Source organism: Tupaia chinensis, unplaced genomic scaffold (assembly GCF_000334495.1).
Source record: "Tupaia chinensis unplaced genomic scaffold, TupChi_1.0 Scaffold000097_1, whole genome shotgun sequence".
NCBI lineage: Eukaryota > Metazoa > Chordata > Mammalia > Scandentia > Tupaiidae > Tupaia > Tupaia belangeri.
This window is the reverse complement of record NW_006159559.1, coordinates 7668719-7688122: the sequence shown is the minus strand read 5'-3', so window position 1 is coordinate 7688122 and position 19404 is coordinate 7668719. Positions and strand designations below refer to the sequence as shown.

Genomic DNA, 19404 nt, shown 5'->3' with positions numbered 1-19404 from the left:
AACGCCGGGGCCGGCAGCCGAGGCGGTGGCGCGGGAGAAAAGGGCTCCTCTCAGGGCGACGAAAGCGCTGCGCTCCTGCCGCCGGCTGGGGCGGCGCCCGGGTCGTCCCGAAGCTGCGCAGACTTGGAGCGGAGCTCTGGCTCCCGTGGAGCCGTGGGTGAGTCGGTCCCTTCCCGCCCAGCTCCTTCCCGGCGCGTCCCCCTCCCGGGTCCCGCCAGCGCTCACAGCCGCCGGGATCCTGAACTTAAGCCAGCCCGTGGGTGTGCGTGAGCGCGGCGTCCCTACGTGGCCGAGGCCACTCCGCCGCGAGCGCGTCGGCCGTGGGAGTCAGGCGCGGAGCTCCCAGCGCTGAGGTCACTCTCCGGACGGAGAACTGCCGCTTGCTGCCGCGGCTGTGTGCGCTGTGCTTTCCTCACCAGCCTCCCTGGGGGCTTCAGCCAATGGGTGCTCTTTTTCCTTTCCTAACTTTTAAACGCCCGAGGCAGGGGGAGCAATAGCATAACCCCCCCGAAACCGGAACGAATGTCCTAAAACATTTGTGCAAACCAGGAAGAGGGCGGCGTGTTTGCAAACGTGGTTTCCCGAGGGGTAGCTCAGCCTTCCCTTCCCTTTCCCTCCAGATTCTCTCGCCCAGGCCGACGGCGGCCGTGGAATGACTCCTTGAGCCCTCTTAGCGGTTTCCCAGCGTCGCTACCAGCGCAGGGAGGCCTGGAGTCTGGAGGGAGCTGAGTCTAAAGAGCTTTCTAGAAGGTGTTGTGGCCTGGTCCAGGGCTGGGTGCCTCGGACGCCCTTTATGAGGGGAGGCCCAGGCTCTTGGGTCCAGGTCCCCCAAAGCCGGGCACTTTTGCCGGCGCTTCCTAGTGCGGGATGTGGCAAGATCTGCCTTGGGGACCCTGAATTCGGGAACTCGTCTCTAACTCGGTTGGACGGATGTCCCAGACCCGGGCCCGCGGGGCAATATGTCCTCTGGGGCCTTGGCCAGGCATAGGACCGGCGGGCGGGGTGGACCCCAGGCTGGAGGATTGGAGCCAAGGCAGGCCTGACCCGAGCGCCCAGCGCCGGTTCGGCAGGCCAGGCCTGTTCTTTAGAAAGACCTCAGGGCATCGAAGTTTCCCCCCTTCTTCCGGTCCTGCCGCCCTCGGGGCCTCGGTGTCCTCCGCCGGCTTCCACTCTGGAGCCTTCACTGGTGCCCCTCTCGTCCTTTGCTGTCCAGGCGGCTGTGAGGACGGCTTTCTGCAGGGCTCGTCCCCGCTGGCGTCCCCGGGAGGTTCTCCGAAGGGGTCCCCGGCGGCCGCCCTGGCCCGGCCTGGGACCCCGCTGCCTTCGGCGCAGGCCCCGCGAGTGGATCTGCAGGGAGCCGAGCTCTGGAAGCGCTTTCACGAGATCGGAACTGAGATGATCATCACCAAGGCTGGCAGGTAAAGGGACAGCCAGCGCAGACCGTCCCGGCCCTGGTGCGCCACTCACCTCCCGGGGTGAGCAAGGAGAAGGGCCTGCGGCACCAGCACCGCGGGCTCAGGTTGGCAGGTTCCGGGAGTCGAGACAACGCCCGCACCGCGGTTCGTTTTGAGGCTGGCTTTGCCTAGAAACGCGGAACCCAAGTTGCAGACAGGCACAGCCCGACCACCTTCTCGGGAGAACATGACTGTCACTGCGGATGCTGCCGCCGTCGCGGCCGATGTTCCGCATGCTGAGTAGTTGCAGATTCGAGGTCACATTTATGCCAGTCCAGGCATTCATTTAGCTTGTAGTGACCAGTTCTGGCACTGGGGAACAGATTCCTTCTCTCCCTTTTCTTTTCCTTTTTTAAAAACAGTTTACTCCAAGAAATTATGATTTGCTTTTTTCAGATAGGAAGCACCCAGGTCTGTTCGTTATCTAAAGATTTCCTGGTAATATGAGACCATGCCATGTTGTGATATTTTAATATTAAATAAGGATCAAAATCATTGGCCTCGCCCATAATTCATGTTTCATCACAAATAGCTGTAAGAATACCTGATTTTAAAAAATCGTCTTGTTTGTAAATCAACAGTTACATGGGTAAATTTTTTCCAAAATGAAATTCAACATATTAACCTAATTTGCTGAAGAATGCCATCACAATTTTTTTGTAGGAAGTTGTATCGATTTTTAAGTGTGACATTTGCATACCCCTAGTAAAACAAGTGGATTTGTTGGCCAGATCAGATTAGTTTGATGTAGGCACAGAAATATTTACACTTTAAAATTTTCAGTTCATTTAGTGCAATGAAATCTATGAAAAATATGCTTCCTTAAATGAAACTTAAGAAAGTACACACAGCTCTTTCAGGGAGTACACATGGTAAAAACCTGGATAGCATAAAAGTATCCAAACTTATTAGAAATTACAAAAACATATTTTATTGAATCCATATGCTACCTTCTACATTTTCACAGAGCTTTTATTAATGATCCAAATTCAGTCTTCAACAACACAAAGCAATAGTTGTCTTTAAAGGATGTAGTTAAAGACTTTTAGTCTTTATCTTACAGGTGCACTGAAATAGCACTAAAACAGCCAGCATATTAAACTGTTCTCATGCTTAGTTAGGAATAATGGACTTGCTTTTCTCTGGAAGTCGTCTTTAATGACGTTATTGTTTTAGGGGGGGAATGGTAAATAACAGTACTAAAATTTGTGTTATAAGGTTAAATTAGCAAAATTAGATTAACTGAGAGGGCCCTCGACATAAATCATTAGATGAAAGTTTAAAAAAAACCTGCCCGTATTTTTTTTAATATACAATACTTTGCTGTTGTATTTCTTGCTACTGTGCCCTTTATAAAGGATAGGTGCGTCTACTTTTGCATCTCCTTTAATATGTATCTCTTTGAAGTCAAGAGAAAAGCAGATTTTTGTTTGTTTTAATTAGCAAAGTTTTGAGTAAGTGTGGTTAAATAAGCAAGCATTTTTGAGGTATGGTGGGGGAAGGAATGATTTGGTAAATATACATTGTGTTTAGTTTCTGCTTTCAATAAAGAAGTTTTACTATACCTTTCAAATTTAGAGCAACTTTTGCACTTCACCTTTACCATGCTGCAGACAGGAAGTCCTGTCTCAATAAAGAACATATTGTTTGGTTATAGCATGGCACATTGGCTCCTTGTGGTTTTTTACAACCCTTTTAAAATTTCACGTTATAATATATTTTATCACTTTCAGAAATTCAAATTTTGTATTTCTGCCATTCCGTACATTTTAAACGTTTGCATTATTAAAGTAAGTATACTTATTAATGTTGTTTAAAGTGTTTTTCTTTTTAGTGCCATTACTCCCTCAGTGTATAGTTCTGCTGTTCGCCATGCCCACAGTTCAGTAAACATGGAACACATGTACCCAGGGTGCAACAAATTATACTCAACTCCCTCAGTTTTGATATGTTCTGTGTTCTGACTCCTTGAATTACATTCCTAAAATGAATGCTGTAAACTTGTCCATGTTAAAAAATAAATTTATTCTCCATCCTTAATCAGGAACAAAAACAGAACCCAAATCCTCTGTTTCCCCTCCCTTATAAACAGGCGCATGTTTCCAGCAATGAGAGTGAAGATCTCCGGATTAGATCCTCACCAGCAATATTACATTGCCATGGATATTGTGCCAGTGGATAACAAAAGATACAGGTAAAGCACTGGGATACAGGACAAGAATAAAATGCTTAGTTTGCAGATCGATGCCTATCCCATCTATGATCTTAGTTTCCAGACGTCTGTAGAATTTCCAGACCCCTAAGTAAACGCCCATAGGCTCCAGCAGGCCAGATGATGTCTTTTCTTGCATTAAATGTGGTAACTTCATTTTTATTTTGCTTTTGATACACAGAAATGCCTTCCTTGAATATTGAGGATTTTTCAGTAGGGGCCGGTTTGGAGCTACTAAGTTAAATGTGTCTTACAGTGATTTCACATTTCAGTGAGAATTCTTAGAGGAAATGTTATGTAAAGTTTATAAATATACATTATGTTAAATACTATATATTTCTGTAATATTTTTGATCATCACATAAGTACCCTTTGTCTTGTTATGTCTGATTTTAGGGTACGTGTTGCCCAAGGGAGTACTGTCTTGTTATATTCAAAATCATTAATGTTTATAGTTTTCTTTTTCTTGAGAGATTTTAAAGGTTTTTATAAGTAAGAAAAATAAAATTTCATAATTTATTATGATATGAAGACATCTCTAAATGGTAATTGATTGTTACCATTCTGCTTTTTCTTCCTTTGTAGTGAACATAACAGTTTCAAAAATATATGTCATAACATTTGGATTTTTAAAAGGAATATAGTTATCTAGACATCAAGCGGACTTCGAAAAGATACACATTGCTCTTTTTTCTTCTGTGAGGAAACAAATCAGCAATTTTCAGTGACTATTCTTTTTCTTTCTAAAGAGTTAAAAATGCTAGCATTTTTAAAAAGGAAGTTTTGAATGTCTGAAAGATCAAAAGATGATACTTTAAATGTTGGTTATCTTCATTTATTTGTTTCTTTCTATTTTTATTATAAACAGTGCTAGTATATTTTGAAATGAAATCCGGTGTGGTTTTATCAGTTTTAAAATTCCAGAGTGTTGCTTTTTTGAAACGAGTTTATTGTATCAAAAGTATAGATTTTAATTAGTACACGGGCATATGAAATAGTACAAAAATGGGTAATAGGACAGTCTGATTAGTGTTTGTGCAGAAGTTGTATTGTATTAAGTAAGTCATTAGGGAGTTTTGCTACAATTATGTGCTGCAAGACAGAAGCTAAAAGTCTTTGAGTTCATGCTTTAATAAATGCAGTTGGTTTAAAATCCATACAAATTAGGATTTGTGCTGAAGACAATAACATAATTCTTAATGAGCTTAGGAATTATTCCTTTCTCTTCTAAGCTTGTCTGCTATTTCTTTTTCTATCTCTCTTCCATATGTAGACTGTTTGGATGGTTTATTTTACTTAACAGTATCTTATGTACTGTCATAGAAAGCAAAGAAATTTCACCTATTAGTTTTAAGATGGCAGCTTTTAAAAGATAAAATTGTAAAACATAAATATATTTTTATTTATATTGCTTCCCAAGAACAAATTTACTTGAAGCATTTGTTTTTATAATTTTTACATAAATGTGCAACATGTAGTATTTATTCTTTTAGTGAAAGTGGCATTTTGAACTATTTTGTATGCATACTTTCTTAAAGTTTTGATAGAGCATATTATTTTGTTATTTTGGTAGTAACCTTATTCATATCTGCATTTTCCCCTTGTATTTCTAAGATTTTTATTTTCTCACTTTTTCAGCAGTATTAGAAAAAATATTTTTCGGCTTATTCTCTGATGTCATACTGAAATTGTTTAAGTTAGAAATGTTTGTCATTAATGAGAATACGAAATTAATATTTATAAAAGCCCACACTTAGGAACTTCTTATTGAAAATGTACCAACCAGTTAAAGGAAAAAGATTTTTAATTTAAAAAATTTTGTGATTATATATTCTTTTCCAAGAAAAGGAATAAAAGAACAGAAGGCATGGTGAGCACAAAAAAGAAAGAAATGTGACCACAGTTGAAAAAGAGCCTCATTAGCAATGTTCTACAATTTTTTTCATGTCCTTTTAAAAAGAAAGGTGTATACTATAAGGAAAAAATTTTCTGAGATTATTTGCAAATATTTCTTTAAATCACATGCCGTATTTCAACAAAGAAATGTAGGGAATATCTAAGTGTATAATTTCATCTTACACTGTTTTTTTCACTAATACATTACTTTTGCAGTTTTTAAAATTAGTTTATTTTAAAATTAACATTAATAAATGGCAATCTGAGTATAGGGTTAAATAATAAAATCTTGTTTATTCCTTAATTGACATATAGAAACTAACAGAATAAGATGTTTTGTCTTTTAATTAGAAAAGTAATGTTAATTAGATATGCCATAATTTTAGTCTGATTTATATTTTGATTAGCAATATTTGAAAACTATTTGAAAGAATTTCTTACAAGGGTAGAGTAAGAGAAATACGGGAGATGAATAAATACCTACATTGTATGATTACACCAAAATTTTAAATTAAACTGAATACTTCATTGTCAATTTATAATGTCATAGCATTAAAAAATAATTCTGGATGGTAATAGATAAAACGTTTTTTTTCCTATCAAAATAAGTTTCTGGAACTTCAGACAATGTCTTCTTCCCTTTCTAGTTTCTATCCTATCATCCTGTATCTAGCCTAAAATAGGAAGTGATTGTAAAGGAAGTTGGACACTTTAACATATTACTTAAAGAACTTGATAACTTAATAATGTCTTCATGTCAGTTGAATAGCCAATGGAAGAATATCAGAGTACAGATGGAATGTCTAATGTGAATGTAAGTGTCATGCATAAGAATTAAAATACGTGCACTTGGAATGGTGAGGGGTGCATATTGTTTACTAAGCCTTTAACATACCACTTACTGTGGGTTTACAGGAGACTACCACTGCCTCAGAGGGTTTTTGAAAAGTGTTCAAAATCTTACTTTGTATGTAAAGAGGAAATTGACTTATTTTAGACTTTTTAAAAAGGGGGGTGCACATTTTGTCTGATTCTACTGGCTTGAAATTTCATGAAATGAATAGTTGCATACTCAGTCTTGCCATCACCTTGTAGGTATGTTTACCACAGCTCTAAGTGGATGGTGGCAGGTAATGCTGACTCCCCTGTCCCACCGCGCGTGTATATTCATCCGGACTCACCTGCCTCGGGGGAGACTTGGATGAGACAAGTGATCAGCTTCGACAAGTTGAAGCTCACCAACAATGAACTGGATGACCAAGGCCATGTGAGTAAACGGCTTCTCAATGCATGTGGCATAGCCACGTCTACGCTGTCCCTGAATGAAGGAAATGGAGATCATAATATCCCTTCCCTGTTGTTCAGTATGTGCAAAATCAAGGTTGTAGTTGCATCAGGAACTATGCCTACCTACTGCTGGGATATCCCATAAAGCATTTAATAGATTAAAACTAGAATTTGCATTTGTATTGGAATGGAAGAACTCCATGCAGAGATTATTTTTTAGACAAAACATTTGTAAGAAGTCCCAGAAGATGCTAATTTTTATACCCTGAATATGAATATTTGGGTGTTGGGTTAACAGGGACAATGATTTGTTTTGTTCTGCTGTAGCCAGCTCTATTCCCAGCTGAGGCTAATTGCTTCTCAATAATAGCCGGGGCTGATGCTGTTTGTGTGTTCCATATGCAAGCTCTCAATTGTTTTGTAATGACATCTAATGTGTCAAAATATGTCACAACAATTGTTTTTATTCTTAAAACTGCTGAAACATGACCCGTAAGTCAGGGCCCAAGCATTCCAATAATACATTCATTTTTAACACCTTGTTAATTTTTATGCAGTATTGTTCTTAGGCAAGATTTCTTCATTATTATTTTAATAAATAAGTAACTGGATACTTGCTGATTTGTATTCAAAGCTAGTATTTCTATTATTTGAGAGGCTTTTGATTGAGACAGCATTGAAGTGCCTTATGAAGAATATGTCACACGTAAAAGAAATACCAACTTGTTTGTTTCTCAAAGGGATGGCATGAAGATAGCATATTTATTAGCAAATCTTTCAAAACAAAAATGCAAATGGTCGTAAACATGTAATGTGGTGATGACAGGATATAGCTTACAAGTTGCTAAACAATTGACCATAATTTCATGGTGGTATAGATGCAATATCTCGATTTTTAAGATGCATCTTATAAAATCTCGCACAGCCAGTGCTTTTGTTTATTGAATGGACTTTTATGATTTAAAACAGAAGCAGAAAAAAAAAACAGATTTCTTTTCTAAATACAGCTTCATGCCCTGTATTTCAGTGGCAACTTCGTTTTTCTTTATTTATTCTCTGTATTTATTTTTATAATTTATAATCAAATTGTAGCACTTATCTTTCACTTGACTTTAGAGACTTTAAAGACATTGTTTGTTTTTTATTTCCTCTCATTGAGGTAGCTGTCTAAAATGTTGGCAGCACATCCACTGAAGGAATCTTTTATTTTGTTGGAAGGGAAAATTTGAAATTAAAATGCTACTTAATGTTACTTGTTTTTAAACTTTTCAGTACATCTAGCTTTTCATAGTTCTATAGTTAGCCATATATCTTTTTAAAATAATTATTTTATTTAACTTTGTTTATTTTAACTTGACCAGAGAAGGACAGAGTGCATGAGAGAGTGAGTGAGAGATTGAGAGAGAGAGAAAGTGAGAAAGCAAGCCACCAGGTCTGGGACTCGAACCACAGTCGATCATGTAGGAGTTCAGTGCCCTTAATTACCACACCACCTGCCGACCCCAGCAGTATATATATATACACATCTATACACATATACATATATATATATAAATTAATTAATTTTGCATTCATTAATGGAGCATAGTCACAGATGCAAAATGTGATTTCCCATCCAGAATATACCCAGCAGTATATCTTTTAAAGAGATAATTTGGCCTAAAAAGGGTTGTCAAAAAAGTCATGGCATAATGCATCATGATTTTTCCAACAATCTAATATATTCTGTCATATATAATACAAATGTTTAATGATTTAAACTGATATAATAATTTTGTAGTTGTAATTCTTTTGGTTCAAGTTACTGGATTTCTGTCTATTATCTATTAATAATATATCTAATAGTAGATATAACTCTAGAAATTTATCTGTATGTTTTAACTTTGTAATTTTACCAGATGTTATTTAGAGTAACATTCTTCAGAAAATAGGGTGTGTGTGTGTGTGTGCGGCTTATTGAGACCAGCAGATAATATAATGGTAATGTCTCTGGACTTCCACATAGTTGATCATGGTTCGAGTCCCAGACCTGGCGGCTTGAAACTCCACTGGGCGCGGGTGCATCTGTGCCCAAAATCCCAAGAAAAGAATGGAGGAGAAGGGGTTGCAGTGTGGCCATACCCCCGGTGGTAATTTCTCGCTTTCTGTCTCTCTGTCTCTCTCTGTCTCTCCAGCAAGTGCATATGCTCTATAGCAAAACAAAACAAAACAAAACAAATGAAAAAACTCTCTTTAAAAAAAAAAAAAAGAACTGGCTTACATGGTTATGAGGGCTGGCAAGTCTAAACTCCATAAAACAGCCTGGCAGGCTGGAGACTCCAAGAGGAGCTGTTGGCAGCTCTAGTCTGAAGGGCTTCTGCTACCAGAATTCCTTCTTCCTCTAGGGACCCTTCCTCCAGGGACTGCAGTCTGCTTTCTCTTAAGGCCTTCAGTTGATTGGGTGGGGCTCTCTCATTATGAGGGTAATCTGACTTACTCAAAGTCCAATACATTTAGACTGCTGTTTGACCAAACATCACGGTAGTGTGACATAAATTTAATCATCACATAGCATTTGTGTGAAACACAGAAGGATAGACTGCAATTGAAATGTAATTGCTCAAACATAAGTAATTATAATATTTCACTACTAGGAAAATCAAAAACCTAGCAGAACAGACAAACTCCACGGAAGTATGTCATCTACCTATGAAAATTTCCTTTTAAGATTGTGGCAGAATGTCCTAGTTTTGTAAAGGGAAGTAGTTAATGTGTGTGAGGAACAGGGAGGGCAATGTATCTGTGCAATTTGAAAGCAAGGAAAGTGCCTTTGCAACTGGTAAAAATGTGTATATATATATTTTTTTTCAGTTGATGTAGAGGAGAAAATAGGAGAGAAAGTACTCTTTTCCATGACTCATTTTAAAAACATACGTTTGAGACTTTGTGAACTATGATGAACAAAACAAAGCCATGGTCTGCTTTCAGTGCATCTCTAGTCTAGGTGGGAAGAGAAGACGAGCACCATCCTGGCAGCTCAGAGATGGATGGATGCCATCTGTTCCAGTGGGAAGGACTGGGAAGGTTTTGTGAAGAGGTCACTTGTGCATATTTACTCAGTTTGATGACCTCAAATAGACAAAATTAGAGATTAGGAGTTTGATTCTAATGCTGCTGTATCTCAGAATTTGAGAAGACAATAGCACCATTCTGATCGAATTTTCTGATTCAATAGTTATTTTCCTGATATAAAGCCATCCCAGAGACCTGTAACTCTGCCCTAAGGTAGCTGAAGTTCTTTCCCCCATCTCTCCCCTATATTCCAAAGGAAATGGCAATAATCTCTAATAAGATTGTAGACACAAATGAGAGGTGATTGTCTAATATAGGGTGCTGGACTCCCACATGGCCAACCGCGGTTCAAGTCCTGTACCTAGTGGCTTGCTTTCTCACTTTCCTTTTCTCTCTGTCTCTCTCTGGTCAAAATAAAAGAATTGTAATAATAAATAAATTGCTTTTCTACTTCTGTTTTCTCTGTTCCCAGCTTTATTCTGCCGCACAAGTGCTAGTGTACAGCATAGTGCTTGAAAACTCCATATAGTCCTGAGACTTTACAATTTAACACAGTGATTATAGGAATGAAATCCTGGCAGGGATGTGACTGGACCTAGGAACACATGAGGCAGAGATGACTGTGGCATACCTCAAAGTGACGTTTCAGCTTTGCAAATACTTGGGATTGCTTAGGGGAATATTGGTAAAAATCTAGAGTAGAAATGCTTCACCACCCCATAGCTAATTTTTGAATGTTGTGAAAACTTTATCCTTGGGGAGACCATAGCCAGCTTTATACTACCTTTTATATAAATTAATACTCATCCTTGGGCTATCCATGTGCGTCCTTGGGTAAATTAATTCCTGTCGTCCTGTGTATGCTTTGCTATTCACCTGGAATCTGTCGTCAAAAGGCAAACATTTAGATGAGCATTTCTTTGAAGAATTAAAAGACATACAGCAGGCAGTGGTGTGCCTTAGTTCTCAGCAGATCTCGAACCACAGTTGAGGGGCGCTTTGGAAGGAAGCATGGCCAGTCAGCCTGACCAAGTACTTGTGAGAAAGCCTGTACTCCTGGCTGTGGAGGACTCGCTGATATCCAAGTCACCACACTTTCCCCATTCCTCCTGCAGAATTAGCTGGGAAGTAACATGCCACAAGGGAGGTTGTTGAGGTCTCCCTGGTGGAAGAAACTTGCAATGGCTTAGAGTTGGGATACTTTTGTGTTCCCCGGGGAAAACACTTTCACTCTCTGAGGCTTGGTTTTCTCATGGTTTATATTGGAATCTGAACAGTGAGTGAGTCAAATAAGCTGATGAACTTGAAATGATATCTTTGCAAGGAGTGCTTTATATGCAGCACCACACATAAAACAAAATTAAGGACACCTGCTATGGAGCTTGAGATGTGCTGTCATAGCCATGAGCCCTGCTATTTAAACTGAGTCAGTACCTGTATCACCAAACGTCGGGAGCCAGGACTTTGTTATCTGCTTCTCCTTGGTCCTTTGCTTGACTTATTCAACATGGAAACTTAGGTCATCTGGAAAATTTCCAGTCAGCAGGGAGTGCTTCCTGATTGAGCTCTTCTCTAAGACTAGATGCAACCGCCTCTCTGTCAAACCTCAGGCACTTTTGACTCATCAGGTGAGAAATAAGTGATATCATACTTCTTTTGACTCAAATCTAGTGTCTTTAAAGTAAAAATACATGTTTTAGCCTGTAAATGGGCAAGTCTTCTGTGTTTATGGACATAGGTCTGTGTGTTTTTCTGTCCTAATAGGTAACGCCAAAAAGGAAAAAACAAAACAAAACCCCTTCAATCTAAAGAGAATAGAGAGCATAGACCATGTACACCAGATATAATTATTTCAGTTTCGGTGATGGGCATTATCATTGTGCTCTCCTTGTTTATAAGTTCAGTGGTTCTCCTGGTTCTACTTGTTCTGTTAAATATGCAAAATATCATTGACCACTCATCATTATAAGTTAGATGGCTCATTAAAAAGCAAATAATGCTTTCTCATAAAGAAGTGCTAAGGTCTATTTAGCATTCCCTAAACATTTCTAGAGATATACTAAAATTATCATAGATAGTATTGAAAATATATTACTTTGCTTTAATAATCTTCAGATTACAATTGGTAATTGCTCCTTCATATGCAAATGTAGGCATATGTCAGTCATTTTGTACCTACCCCAAAATATTCCATGTGAAGTTATTTTTGAAATATGGTAAGGATATAACCAAATACAGAAAATATATATAGATATAAGGAGAAATTAACTTGAGAGGACAATTTTTATAAAACAAGAACCTACTTTTCATTGACTAGTAAATAGAAAGTCAAATATATTTCCATTTCCTTCCTTCCAAGTTTGTTCATTCCACTTTTCTGATTGACCAGGCACTTCTTTTTGTTCATTTAATGTAAATTCCTTTTGTCTAGCTTTGCTACAACTGTGAAATTTGTTTCTGAAAGGTAGGGTAATTTTCCCTGGAGAGTTTATAAATGCTATTTTGTTCATTGTTATTTGCTTATACTGGCATTTGGTTTCTTAGTTTGGAGAAGACGAAGAGTTCCTCAAACTCTCCTGCTCCACAAGATATCAAGTGTCTATAGCTTTTTTTGAAAAAAGAGGTTAGTTAAGAAATAAAGAAGGAGAGGAGAAAAGTAGAGTTAGCATTGATAGTTATTTTTATATTATGGATCATTTGCTGTTTTATGTTCATATTTAAGAGAGTATGTGACGGTAAAAATTTATAATAAGAAATAAATTGGGAAAAGGGTAGGAATAATTACGTGACGCAGTCCGCTTGTGAATGCAACAGCAGTGGGGACTTCATGAACTGCCTCAACAAGCTGAGAAGCATGTTTGGGTTTTCTTTGCTGGGCCTGGCCCAGTGATGATGTCTGCACACAAAACAAAAATTCATAACAAACACACATAAACGTGGTGGTGGAAAGGCAGACCATAGGCCAAGGGACCTAATTTCCAGGTCCAGCTCTGAGGATTCTGAACACTTACAGCTACGAACCTTAGCTTCTTCGTTTGTAAATTGGGGGTAATGGTGTCAGTTTTTTTTTTCCCCCCTAGATTTAAAGATGTCAGATGTGGGGCTGGTAAGTGGCATGGTGGTTAAGGCACTGGATTTCCACGTGGCTGACTTGCAGTTCGAGTCCCGGACTTGGTGGTTCGCTTTCTCACTTTCTCTCTTTGATACAGCAAATTAAAAATAATATAAATAAAATTAAAATAAATAATTTAAAAAGAGCTGTCAAATGTAATGTATTAACATGCAGAACCCTGCATATCAAACTGGAGAGGAGAGCATATCTAGTGTGAAGGCAGGGAGCAGACCTCAGTTTTCTTCTCAAAACATAAGACTGGTCAACCCATGTTTTCTCGACTTGTTTCAATGTTTCCCCTCAAAATTAAAAAACAAACAAACAAAAACCAACTAAATTCAAATGTTTCCACCCTACCTCAGTCTTTAAAGGATAATACATTTTAGAAAAAATTCAATCTTGGGACCAGCAGTTAGCATAATGGCTATGTCGCTGAACTCCCATGTAGTCAACCACAGTTCCAGTCTCAGACCCGGTGGCTTAAACTCATGCTGGGTGCGTGTGCGTGTGTGTCCAAGATCCCGAGAGGAGAATGGAGGGGGATTGCAGCGTGGCCATCCCTGCTGGGGGTGATTTCTCGCTTTCTGTCTCTCTGTCTCTGTCTCTCTGGTGAGCACTCACGTCCTATAGCAAAAAACCTCTTAAAAAAAAATAAAAAAAAAATTCAATCTTATCGTCCCATGATCCAGAGATGATCTTTGTTTCTACCTTTTTATGGGTCTTTATATATATATGTGTATGTGTGTGTGTGTGTGTGTGTACATATATATAATATATATGTATTTTTTTTTTCCGGAGAGGTTTCTGCTATAGGGCTCATGCGCTCGCCAAAAAGAGAGAGGCAGAGAGATAGAAAGCGAGAAATCACCCCCACTAGCGGGGATGGCCACACCATAATCCCTTCTCCTCCATTCTCCTCTCAGGATCTTGGGCATGCACACACACCTGGCGTGAGTTTAAGCCACTGGGTCTGGGACTTGAACCGCAGTCCACTACATGGTAGTTCAGCGACATAGCCGTTACACTAACTGTTGGTCCCCATCTTTTGTCTTTGTACTTGTGATAAGTTTATTAACAATTTGGGTCCTGTTTGATCATTCATGATTTAGAAAGAAATATTTCACTATGTGGTTAAAAATTGCCTGAACAGTATGAGTTATGGCCAGATAGCACTGCTTCCTGCAATTTATCTAATTAATCTGCATCATGTTGGGTACATAAGTGGTTTATGGTGTTTTCACTCTTACAGTATTGGGTTGTTGGAAAAGTCATGACTTGTTTTTCTATGCAAAAATGCACCCTCACTTTTCCAACAACCTAATATGATATTTTTCTTTCTACATGAAAACTTTTCTCTGGATTTGGAATATTTCTATAGGATAAATTCTCAGAAATGGAATCTTTGGGTAGATGGTACTTCAAGCATATTATCAGATTAGCTGACAGAGTCTGAGAGCTCAAATTTTTCATTCTCTGGGCTCTGAATTATGGAAGCTTTGCTAGGATGGAGGAGAGAAATGGCACTTTCTCTGCAAAACAGAGACTTTGTGAACCACACACAAACAGATTCTAGAGTGTCCTTAAAATTCCATTCTCCTTGAATGGATATGTGTCATCACTGATGGAGGAAAACATCCCCTCTGAGGAAAATGTAGTAGGCAAATATTTAGTTTTAGGGGACAGGTGTGATGCAATTTAAATAATCATTTCAACTTCAGTTTTTACTTTATTGGCTTGGACTCTGTGTTCCATTTGACACATTAGAAATAAAATGCTTATTAATTTTTTCCTGTATTTTCAGCATCAGAAAATTTGATACTAACTTCACAGGTTTTACTAAAATAGTGATTTTTTCTTTTTTAAAAAGAATTATTTTATTTAACTTTATTTATTTATTTTTTTTAATTTATTGTAATTTGTCCAGAGAACAAGAGTGAGAGTGAGAGCGAGAGTGAGAGAGAGAGAGAAAATGAGAAAGCAAGCTTCCAGGTCCAGGTTTCGAACCGTGGTTGACCATGTGGGAGTCCAGCACCTTTAACCACCACACCACCTGCCAGCCCTGTGATTTTTATTTTGTATTTTTATGTGCATTTTTCAAACAACTTCCTAGACCTCCCATTCCATTTCTGATATATTTTGTTAAATTGGCACTTCTGCATCCTTGGGAATGTTCATTTGCAACAGGTATTTATTTTGTGCATGAAATATTTAGGCATGGTGATAACACTGGGCAGAGTTTCCTGATATATTTGGCTTTTCTTTTCTTGATGTAGATTATCCTTCATTCGATGCACAAATACCAACCGCGCGTGCACGTCATTCGTAAAGACTGTGGAGATGACCTTTCTCCCATCAAGCCTGTTCCATCTGGGGAGGGAGTGAAGGCATTCTCCTTCCCAGAAACCGTCTTCACAACTGTCACTGCCTATCAGAATCAACAGGTATTGACTCAGAATCTGTATTTCTAGATGTTTCATTTTAGGTGTAAATAGAAAGCTAGCTGTTCTTTTCACTGCATCAAATGTTATGAGTTATCCTAAAACATTTGCCATATGTAGTATTAAAAGTACATTTACATTGTAATAACAATTGTTTATTCATTTGTACTTTTTAAAAATAGATTTTTGCTATAGGGTGTGTGTGCTTGCCAGACAGACAAGAGAGAGACGACAAAGAGAGAGAAAAGGAGAAATCATCCTGCAGGGAAGATGGCCATGCTGCAATCCCTTCTCTTGGGATTTTTGACACACATGCAATCTGCTCAACAAGATTTTCAAGCTGCCAGGTGCTGGACCATGTGGGAGTCCAGTACCTTAACCACTATGCCACCTCCTGACCTCCCCTTTTAACAACCTTAATCCATGGGGCCAACAGATGGTGTGGTGATTAAGGCCCTATTTTCTCACATAGTTGATCATGGTTTGAGTCTTGGACCTGGCAGCCTGCTTTCTCAGTTTCTCTCTCTCTGTCTGTCTGTCTCTCTCTCTGGTCAAACTAACAAATGATAATAAATAAATAAAATAATAAATTGAAAAAAAAAAAAGAAATCCTAATGTACCTTCTCTCTCACATCGTTTTTCTCTCTTTCTCTCTTACATATGGGAGTTAACTGTGTTCCATGTATATTTTCTCCCAGCCTCTGTAGTACAATAAGGTTCAATGCAGTGGGCTTTGACACTGTTGGTGACCAACGTTAATTGGCAAACACTAACAAATCAATTAAGAGGGTGAAAAGTTAGAAAGAAAGTTGATCATGATAAATACAATCTTGTTCACTTTTAAATTTCCTGGTCACTATTTTTAAGTACTTAAGGAATAGCTGGTAAACAGACTAGCCTCGAGGTTAACAGTACAGGCTCAGTAGCCTAGGGTCCTCACCACTTCTACTTGCTAGTAACCACATGATCATAGGAAAGTTACATAACCCTCGTAAAAGACAATATAGAATTGGGATAATAGCTACGCAGAAGTTGTTCTGATAAATAAATGGGTTGAATGTATAAAACTGGGCAGAGAATATATAGTATGCACTCAATTAATGTGGTGATGTTAGTAATGAAAGCAATGCTAGTACTTTGTTTATATCTCTATTTAGACAAGGCCATCATTAAATAAACCTACACTCTTTTGTAAGGTAGTATTTTAAATAAACATTTGAATTAGCAATTATTTAAATGAGCAGAGAACTGAGCTGTAATGACTTGTAAAGAATATTTCTTCAATGACACAATGACAGACAAGGTGAATTAATTGGCAAATGCATTCATTATATCATTATCCCATTTCTTTCTTTCTTTCCTTTTTTTGAGAGGTTTTTGCTATAGGGCGTGTGCGCTCACCAGAAAGACTGAGAGAGACAGAGAGACAGAAAGAGAGAAATCACTCTCTAGGAGGGATGGCCACACTGCAATCCCTTCTCCATTCTGCTCTTGGGATCTTGGGGATGCACACACACACACCCAGTGTGAATTTAAGCCACCGGGTCTGGGATTTGAACCACGGTCGACTACATGGGAGTTCAGTGACATAGCCATTACACTAACTGCTAGTCCTTCATTATCCCATTTCTAATATAACTTTAGCACATGCTGAGACAATATCACATGGAACACATGTGTCCTAAGTGTGGCATGGCCGATTGGCACATGCCTAAGTGTACACATCCCCAGCACTGGCAGATGGTGATGATTTTCCCAAATGCCTGTCTTTGTCTTAGTGTAACCCAGCAGTTCCCATTCTTAGCCAAGATGGTGTAGCCAGAAGTGTGGTCATTAACTTTGTCAATTTCATTAGGCCAGGGAACTTAGAAAGTAAAGGATGTTGTCTCTTAGAAAATAGGCTGTAAATTCCTCTAGGCAGAGTAGAGATCTGGTAAGAAATAGATGGGATGTGATTTACTAGTATCAGGTTCAAATGGCATAACTAAATAGTTTATTTTAATGAAGATGCTTAGATCATTTGTGAGATATTTCCCCTCAAATCTTTGGGTCCTTGTGGGCAGAGCTGGTTATGTCAACTAATTAGAGCTCTTATTGAAATTAAGGCATCATCTGTAGGAACCATTTTGCTATCTATATGTATCTCATAACATAATGTTGTATGCCATAAGTATAGCACAGCCAAGTTCATTTTAAAAGATTTTTTTTTTTTGAGAAAGAGATTTTTGCTGTAGGGGGTGTGCACTTGCCAGAGACAAGAGAAAGAGAGAGAGAAAGTGAGAAATCACCCCCTTGGGGGATGGCCAAACTGCAATCCCCTCTCCTCCATTTTCCTCTTGGGATTTTGGGCATGCATGCACACGTGCCTGGTGTGAGTTTAAGTCGCCAGGTCTGGAATTTTAACAGCGGTCAACTACGTGGAGCCCAGCGATGTAACCATTATGCCATCTACTGGTTCCTTAAGAACCTTTTAAACATTTGGGAGCCAGCAGGTGATGTGGTGGTTAAGGTGCTGGATTCCATTAAGCCTCACCATGGTTCAAGTCCCAGACCTGGCATTTTGAAAATCATGTTGGGTGTGTGTGTATGCATGTCCAAAATCCCAAGAGGAGAATGGAGAAGAGATTGCAGCATGGTCATCCCCTTTAGAGGGTGATTTCTCACTTTCCCTCTCTCTGTCTCTCTCCAGCGAGTACACGCATCTATGGTGAAAACCTAACTAAAAAATAAATAAATAACCATTTGTTTCTACTACAGGTATAAGACTTAGTACCATTAGAACCATCAAGTAATGGTTACCTCTGGTTAGATATTCATGGTAGTACTCTGTCCAGGTCAGGACTGCACGGATAAAATGTGAAAGAATGAAACTTTCAGATGTGAACTACAGAGAAGATAAAAGTAGAGACAAAGGAAAATACAGAGGCAGAAAATTAAGAGTTGATCTGTTACCTAATTCTGAAGAGGAGGAGGCTGTGTAGGAGCTTAAAAACATTCATCCATATAAATGACTGTTGAAGAGAAGCCAGATTTTAGTTGTTCTTCATCACCTCTATTGCAAGACACGTAGGATTAAACTACATTACAGAGTTTAAAAAGTTCAGAGAAGGTTGCCAAACATAGGACAGATGATTCAGAATCTATTTGTCTGGGAATATTAAAAGCAATGCACACTTCCATCTGTTCCTGGAGATCAAAAAGGAGTAGAGAGGAGCCAGCAGGGGGCGTTGTGGTTAAGGCACTGGACTCCAACAGAGCTAAACATGGTTTGAGTCTGAGACCTGGTGGCTTGCTTTCTCCATTTCCTTCTCTCTTTTTCTCTCTCCGGTGAGCACGCATGTCTATAGAAAATGAAAAATAATAATAAATAAAATTAAATAAGTAATTCTTTAAAAAAAAAAGAAGTAGAGAAATGTCTTTTTCACAGCAAATGTGTGTTTGAGATGATTTCTGAAATTTTCTTTCAGTCTTACTGGCAGGATATAAAAATACCTGAGGATGGGAAAGAGATGCACAGCAGATTAATCTAACGGTTATTTTTAAAATTATAGTTCTCACCATACGGAAGATTTGATTTCCTTTTTTCCTGCTCTGTAGATTACTCGCCTGAAAATAGATAGGAATCCATTTGCCAAAGGCTTTCGAGACTCTGGGCGTAACAGGTAGGTCTTAATGAAGAACATTTTGGTTAGTATAAATCCAGTTGATTTTTTATTGTGAAATTTTCCATGGCAAATTAAAGGCTTAAATTTACTGACTTGGTATCAACATCATTTCTGATGAAGATTTAAATTTGTCACCGCTGTTGTGTCTGGGAGGTAACTTATTTTTGGAGGGTAACATGTGGCCTCCCCTGAAGGGAACTCCCACTGGTGATGCAGAAGTGTGGATAGACACTCACAGGGTGTATGTTGCATGTAGCTTTTGAAGGGGCTTGAAGAAGCCTGCCTTGAC

At 38.9% G+C, this 19404-nt stretch overlaps 1 protein-coding gene across 2 annotated transcripts in view; it reads left to right on the top strand.

The window, feature by feature from the left end:
- Positions 1-19404, top strand: part of TBX18 (T-box transcription factor 18) — a 30775-nt gene that overhangs the window by 532 nt on the left and 10839 nt on the right. The window contains exons 2-7 of one of the 2 annotated variants that reach the window (XM_006143372.3): positions 18-157; positions 1214-1418; positions 3547-3648; positions 6658-6829; positions 15286-15453; positions 19048-19112. In XM_006143372.3, coding sequence (XP_006143434.1) covers positions 18-157; positions 1214-1418; positions 3547-3648; positions 6658-6829; positions 15286-15453; positions 19048-19112 — 852 coding nt within the window. Of the gene's footprint in view, positions 158-1213; positions 1419-3546; positions 3649-6657; positions 6830-15285; positions 15454-19047; positions 19113-19404 lie in introns of both variants that reach the window. The other variant, XM_006143371.3, reaches the window with a different exon arrangement.